An 8,055-nucleotide genomic window follows, 5' to 3' on the forward strand; every position below is an offset into this window, starting at 1 on the left:
CAAAGCAACACACACTCATACAAATCATTCAGACTCTTAGTCCTGTCAGCCCTTGGTGGAGAGGGACAGTCTTCTGGACCACCCTACTACTCTCCCGTAGCTTAGGAACAGCACTGCTGGCCACAGTTTATGATGCCAGTATTGAACATTGACCTCTAAAGCATTATCAAAACAGCTGAGGTAGAGTTCCTTAGAGGTTATTATTGATTAAACTTAATACCTCACCTTTTCATCAGTTGGGATTGGCATGAACCACTTGAACTCAGCTCCTTAGAAGAGTTAGTTTTCCATTTTTATATCTATCTTTGTATTCATCAATCTTTGACTGTACTGTCCTACTCTTTGCATCTCATCATTAAGCACTCTCTCTCTCTCTCTCTCTCTCTCTCATGCGCCAGACACACACAGTAAGAATTCTTATTATTTTCTATTCTATTTCACGTTTTCTTATGTTAACGAAAGACGCACATAACAGTAAAAGGGTTAAAGAGGACTCAAGAAATGTTGTACCAAAACTTTTGTACCTAAAATTACCTTCATTTAAATCAGAGACAAGTACCACCACCACCAGTTTTCCTTCCCATGCCTCACAGCGGCCACATATGTAGTGTGAGAGGGAGAAGTAGCTCCACGTAGATCCTATACACGCAGTACTTTGAAATGGGTGGAGAATAACCATAGACTCTTAATGTTGCTTGCCTTATCATCCTCCTGTATCCAACTGTCTGTCTTGTCTTTAATCTCTCACAGTCTGTCTCAGCAATACAGTACATTTTTCACTCTTTTTATTCATTTATATATATTCTTTACTGTAGTTTGCATGGCTACTTGTGTTCTGGGCAGTGTTTAACTCATTTTCATGTACTGTTCAGAGCTCTGTGGTAAGTCTACTTGTGATATATAGTAGTAGTAGCAGTAGTAGCTGTAGTAGTAGTGATAGTAATAGAGTATTAGTAGTATATGTATACCTCAAGTTGGAGCCAAAGTTTATTCATTCGTCTTCTAATAGTGCAGGACTACCTTACCAATCGCCTCTCAGTAGTAGTAATTGTAGTAGTAGTAGTAGTAGTAGTAGTAGTAATAATAATAATAATAATAATAATAATAATAATAATAATAATAATAATAATAATAATAATAATAATAATAATAATAGCAACAACAACAACAATAATGATAGGTATGGGTGGAGAATCAGTCTGTGGAGGGCAGCGAGCAGCTCTAGGCGGAGCGGGCTGCACAACACTATTTATGCAGGCGTGAGAGTACACACTACCTGCATACCCCGTGGGGAGAGGTGGGCATCGCGCCAAGCCTGAGGCCGCGTGACCCACATGTGGCGTAAACGTTATGTAATCATTCAGCTTTCCATAGCGACTTGTGTGGTCTATGCATAGTAGTAAGAATTTTTCTTTGTTCACTTGAGTATATCGGTTTTTGATAAGAGTACATATCGCCTCGTGTTTTGGTCAATGTGTCATCACCTGATCAGTGGTCAGCGACTATTGCTTATGCAATAAAAGCTAGATGTGGGCAGCCTCTCTGCTCTGGTTATCGCGGGAGTAAGACAAACTGCAAAGTGAGATTCGGGCAGTTACATTTCCTGTCACATATATGGGTCTTGGCTCGGCAACAGTAAAGGGACTAAAATAGTTGAGGTACTTTAAGTGGGAGTGGGGAGCGTCGCGATTCCCGGCGACACGTTGCCTGGCTGCACGTCCTGTCCCGGCGCCGTCAGCCGCCGCCACTATACCTTGCCGGGCGGGAGACAGTGAATACAACGCCGCGCGCTCTTGTCTCTGTGAAGTGCATAGAGTTAACGCAGTGTTTCCGTATTACAACATGCTCACGTTTATCCTCGTGAGCGCCTTGCTGCTGACTGTTGAGGGTGAGTACGGCGCCGTGAGGAAAGGGCGAGGCGGAAGTAGGTGAGACTGATTTGAAATATAAAACACAGATGCAGTTGCATCCGTGTTGGTGATTCATGTTTCAAGACACTTATCCTTCAATATTTTGACTACCGCTTCGGACCATATCCGGCATCTCAAGTGGGCTTTTTTTTTTTTTTTTTTTACTAGATTGTTGTTACCCTTGGCCGGTGTCCCTGCTACATAAAAAAAAAAAAAGACTGGTACCGGTTACGTCATCCAGCGTATTCTGTTAGGTGTCAATAAAGAGAAGAAATCACCGATACAGACATCCCAGGGTGACCTCTGGGGAAGTAAAAGAAGTGTCAGGTGCCTAAATTTTATCAGGAACTAGCGTTAACTTTGGTGGGAGAACTGATTGATGTGAGAGTTGCACTCATTTTAACTTTTCCTGTACTGTGGATTGACTAGTTCTAGCGTTACGCTGTTCTGGATCAGCGGGGTCAGCACTCCCTCACTTGAAGTTAATACACTTAAATACCAGCCCTCTTAATTTGAAGTATTTCACTTCTCGCTGATTAATTCTATTTCATTTTTACGTATTCGCATTTTTAGTGTTTTTTACTGGTTTTACCAACACAATTTTGTTATTACTATCATCATTTTAACATACCATTTTAGTTAGTTTGAACATTTCGTAGCGGCGCCACATGACCGCGATGTTGCAAGGCATTATATTTTTAAATCAATCAATCGATTCTTGCGTTACAAGAGCGAGGTCATATGGCGCCACCCCCACGATGAGTGGTGGCAGGGGATGGCATGTCGCTAGGTTGGCTTGGCTTCGAAACACGGAGATGAGGCGCCGCTAGCCAGGGTCACTGGGTGTAAGGTAGTCTGTTGTCAGTGCAGCACTCGGGATGGATGGGAATATAAGAACGTAAGAAAATACGATAAGTTGCACGAAACCAGCAGGCCTACATGTGGCGGTCCTTGCACAAAACGTAGCCTACTTCGCTATATTCTCTATCATCCCTATATAAGAGGTATCCTGGACACTGTAATGGCTGTATCTCATGACAGTGGTGGGATAATCAGAGGAAATCGACTACGGGCAAGTCACGGAGATGAGCAATGCAGCTCGATGACAGTTCTAGCACGTAGAATACAGACGGCTGCTAGTCACTGCTACGTTCAAGAATACTCCACAGCAAGCTTCTCCATCCCTTCTCCTAACTTGGACCACCCCTGCAGTGCCTGATCCCACCTCTCAGAATTGCCACACCACCACCGCACGACCTAATATACGACATTATTCTGAAACACTTCTGTTCCGCTCCTTCACTGATTTCAAAAAGGCTCTCGTTGAAGTGATGCGGGTTTTAAGATTTTTTTTAAAGATTTTAGTGACAGATTAACAAGATTTCTACTTTGTTAATATAAAAAAATTTTCTTGAGAATCCGACTATAATTATCTCTGTGGCCTTGAAAAATAGTGGTGAGAGCGTAGCGTTTTATTATACGGGTCATAGTTATGCACGGGTGACAATATATTTCTCTATTTATCATAATGGTTGGCAAATTAGCTATATAAGTGGTGGTGTCAGTGCATGTTAAAGGGAAGCTGAAGCTCCCCATTATTGATATATTTTATGGGAAAACTTGACAAAACAAAATTACCGAGCAAATTGTTTAGGGAAAATTATGTGTAAAAAGTGTTCTTGCATAATTGTTCTTACTCCCTTTTATTTTCACAGGATTGAGTCAAACTCATAATGCCCTGTCTTTTAAAGTTGATTTATCATATATATCTTTAAAGCTATGAATACTCCTTACACACACAACTTCGTCAGTCAGTGTGTGTGTGTGTGTGTGTGTGTGTGTGTGTGTGTGTGTGTGTGTAAATATCATACCTTTCTCAGTTGCTGCTTTATTGTTTTACTTATTTATGTACTAACTTTTCTCGGCTAAAAAATTCCCTTTCCTTTTTAGTTACTTCCTCCACACACTTTAACAGGTTTCAAGGGTGTCTTTATGATTGCAGAGATAGAGATATTGATTTTTTTTTTTTTCAAGGAATATTCATATGATTCTACGATGCAATTGGAGCTTATGTTGGTGTTTTCAAGAGTGCTTTCGTGTTTGTAGTGATAGTTTAAGCAAGGATTGTGTTTCTTGTATTGATCTATAAATTTGGCCCATATTTTTAAACCCTTTAGCGTCTTATCTTATCTGTTCTCTGTTCTTTAGACCATATTCTGAAACACTTCTGTGCTGCACTTCCGCCACATTCAAAAGTTTCTAGTTCAAGTTACACGAGTTTTCAAGCTGTAGTGACAGATTAACAAGATTTATTCAATATTAACTGGAGAATATGGCCCTTTGTTCTTTATCACTTCTTCCATCACGTATCCTCCTGCCCTTCATCCACGCCCTCTTGCAGGTCAGAGCAATGGAGGGAGGCAAGCAGCGAGGCCCGCGGAAAGGCCCCCTGGCCCCCGCCTGCTCACCACGGCAGGGCGCTACCATGCCTATCGCGGGGAGTCCGTCAAGCTGCCCTGCGCTGTCAGTAACCTTGGTGAGTGTAATGACGCTGACCTCATGATGTTTCTTAGACCATATTCTGAAACATTTCTGCGCAGCACCTGTACTACTTTCAAAAGGCTTTAGATGAAGTTACACATGTGTTTAAGGGGCGTTTTTATTGTTTTAGTGACAGACAAGATTTCTGTATTTTTAGAAGGAGAAGCACTCCTGAGACTCCGGCTAATCGTCTCAGTCGCCTGTGAACATAGTCGTGGCGAGAGAGCAAAGCGTTTCTGAATATGGGCCTTAGAGTTCTCATTTGAACCGTTTTCAAAGGCTACAGAGATGGTTAGTCAGGTTTTCATGAAAGTTTTTCTTGATAGCATGTGGAATCATTGTTGATCGAACGCAAGAATGATTATGAAAACTTACTTGAAAACCTCCCAGATAACGTTCATTAGAGGCTGTTAGTGTTAAATGTAAGAAATAATACTACGAAAACTTTAATGATATGGACCTTAGTGTAAACATGAGCATGATTGTGCTATCTGTAGTGACGGCTGAGCTCTCTCTCTCTCTCTCTCTCTCTCTCTCTCTCTCTCTCTCTCTCTCTCTCTCTCTCTCTCTCCTGGGCGCTGATCCCGTAATGTTTCTTAGTATAGATATGATTCATAATTGTAATGTTTTATTTCTGTAGGTATAGTGACAGATGAGGTATTGTATATATATTTCTAGAATTGATCTCTCTCTCTCTCTCTCTCTCTCTCTCTCTCTCTCTCTCTCTCTCTCTCTCTCTCTCTCTCTCTCTCTCTCTCTCTCTCTCTCTCTCCAGTTTCGTCTCCGGTTTTAGAAAAGCTCACCATCAATATAAGAGCTAAAATCCGGTATTTCACTATATATCCGCTATATATAAATAAAAGAGTTCAAGTGTTCAAGTGTTCAAATGTTCTTTCCCCAGGCCGCAGGTCGGTGTTTTGGCTGAAGGGCGACAACCTGCAGTCCCGGGAGCTGGTGATGCAGATCCACGGCATCAGGCGGCGTCCAGTGGCCATGCGTCAATTCCTGCAGGTGAGTACTCGACCCACTCGGCCCATATTCTAAAGCACTTATGGCGCCGCACCTCCACTACATTCAAAAACCTTTAGTTGAAGTGATGCGGGTTTTTAATCGTGTTTTTACGGTTCTAGTGACAGGTTAATAAGATTTCTGCATCATTAAAAGGAGAAACACTCTTGAGAACCCGGCTAATCATCTCCTTGGCCTTTGAAAATAGTCGCTGTGAGAGAGCAGGGCCTTTCCCCTCATGAAAGTTAATAGTTCTCTCTCTCTCTCTCTCTCTCTCTCTCTCTCTCTCTCTCTCTCTCTCTCTCTCTCTCTCTCTCTCTCTCTCTCTCTATTTATTAATTTAGTTTGTTAGTTTGTTTTTATTTATGTATTTAGTTTTTGTTACTATATTTAAGGAAGACAAAAGAGGAATAGGAACCTTTAACCATGTAGTAAATATTTTTGTATTAATTTAGTTTGTTTTTTTTATTTATGTATTTATTTCTTTTAATTATTATATTTAAGGAAGACAAATTAAGAACATATACCTGTACATGTTTATTTTTTATCGTGTAGTTATTTATCTTTCTTTTTTTTTTTTTTTTTTCTCAAACAATCAATGCGACCACTAACCGATTTCCTCTTCCTTTGTGTTCTCGTACAATTCCTGGTCCACTACAACAAGTTTCTTGCCACAGGACGTGCGATCCGGGAAGCTGTCCACGGAAGGCACCAACCTGATCATCAACAACCTGAGTGCTGAGGACATCGGCACCTACACCTGCACCGTGGCCTGGGCGGGACAGTCAGTCACCCACGTGCTTGAGGTGACGGGTGAGTGCTGCGCTACAGAGACCCGTATTCTGAAGCTTAATTCTGCACCACACCTCCACTACTTTCAAAAGGCTCTAGTTAAAGTTACACTGATTTTTAAGAGTGTTTTTTACGGTTTTAGTGATAAATTAGTGAAATTTCTACAATATTAAAAGGAGAAACAGTCTTGAGAACACGGCTAATTATCTCTGTGGCCTTTGAATATACTCGTGGTGAAAGACCAAAGCGGTTCAGAATACGGGTCTGAATGTGGCGGAAAAAAGTTTCTAGAGAAGGAAATAAACAACTAGAGAGAAATCTATAACACACACACACACACACACACACACACACACCGCGTAGTGTAGTGTAGTGGTTAGTATGTTCGGCTCACAACCAAGAAGGCCCGAGCTCGAATCCCGAGCGCGGCGAAGCAAATGAGTGAGCCTCTTAATGTGTAGCCCTTGTTCAGCTAGCAGCAAGTAGGTACGGGATGTAACCCGAGGGATTGTGACCTTGCTGTCCCGGTGTGTGGTGTGTCAGTGGTCTCAGTCCTACCCGAAGATCGGTCACTATGAGCTCTGAGCTCTTTCCGTAGAGGAACGGCTGGCTGGGGTTTCAAAAGATGTATACCCCGAAACACTACGTGCGACTAGGCAGAGCAGGTTTCGTAACTTTGCTGTCCCTCCTGCCTCTTCTCGTCTTACTGTTACGACTGCGGCGCATCTTCAGGAGTATCACAAAGAGCACGTCTATCTTTTTCCTTCTTTTACGACAAAGAACAAACATCGTTTTCTTTCGTGTTTTACCGTAAAAAGCACATCTATCTTTTTTTTCTTTCTTTTACCTCAAAGAGCATTTTTTATCTTTTTTTTTCTTGTACCACAAATAGCATATCTATTTTTTTTACTTTCGCTACGAAGCACATCTATTTTTTTTCTTGTATCACAAAGAGTACATATTCTTCTCTTTCTTCTTTTATCACGAAGAGCATATCAATCGTTTTTTTTTTTTCCAAGCAATTATCACATTTTCGAGTAACATCAATTAAAATACCAGTAACATACTTATATTATTATTTTGTGAGAGAGAGAGAGAGAAAAAAAAATCACACAAGAAGGAGCATGACTTAGGGCTAAATTTACACCTTGCTCCTCTCTTCATAGACTACCAATTTCGCTGTTCTTTGATACTTTTGGACATAGACTTGTCGCTGATAACAAATTTCGGCTGCTTCCGTCAGGTGTCGCCACAGTGAATCTACCTTCCCCATCTAGCTCTGTCTTTGGCATCTTCCTCAGTCACGCTTATTGCAAGCATGTTCTCTTTCATTGCATTCATAAACCTTCTTTTAAGTCTTTCTCTCCATCTCCAGCATCCCCCTGCCCACACATTCCTCATCTCTCCGCCTGACACACCCAAGCCATCTCAGTCTCGCCTCTCTTGCTACCTCCCCAAACCGACGTACTGTACATGCGTTGTGCCTCTGAGATGCTGATCACTTTTAACACACAAACACACACACAAAAAAAAATAAATGAATAAATAAATAAATAATAAATAAATAATAATATATAAATAAATAAATAAATAAAAATATAAATAAATAAATAAATAAATGAATAATAAATAAATAAATAAAAAGTAATAATAATAATAATAAAATAAAAAATAATAATAAACAAATAAATAAATAAATAAATAGATGAATAGATAAATAAAAATAAACAAAATAAATTAATAAATAAATTAAATTAGTAAATAATAAATAAATAATAAGTAAATAAATAAATTAATAAAATAA

The 8,055-nt window shown here is 40.2% G+C and overlaps 1 protein-coding gene across 2 annotated transcripts in view; it reads left to right on the forward strand.

Annotated features, from left to right (window-relative positions):
* The first annotated feature begins 1,438 nt into the window (after positions 1-1,438).
* Positions 1,439-8,055, forward strand: part of LOC135111496 (basement membrane-specific heparan sulfate proteoglycan core protein-like) — a 15,142-nt gene continuing 8,525 nt past the window's right edge. The window contains exons 1-4 of one of the 2 annotated variants that reach the window (XM_064024830.1): positions 1,439-1,888; positions 4,312-4,446; positions 5,353-5,462; positions 6,137-6,272. In XM_064024830.1, the coding sequence (XP_063880900.1) occupies positions 1,843-1,888; positions 4,312-4,446; positions 5,353-5,462; positions 6,137-6,272 (427 nt within the window). In that variant the 5' untranslated portion in view covers positions 1,439-1,842. The remainder of the gene's footprint in view (positions 1,889-4,311; positions 4,447-5,352; positions 5,463-6,136; positions 6,273-8,055) is intronic. The other variant, XM_064024829.1, reaches the window with a different exon arrangement.

The sequence above is a fragment of the Scylla paramamosain genome, chromosome 22 (genome assembly GCF_035594125.1).
Source record: "Scylla paramamosain isolate STU-SP2022 chromosome 22, ASM3559412v1, whole genome shotgun sequence".
NCBI lineage: Eukaryota > Metazoa > Arthropoda > Malacostraca > Decapoda > Portunidae > Scylla > Scylla paramamosain.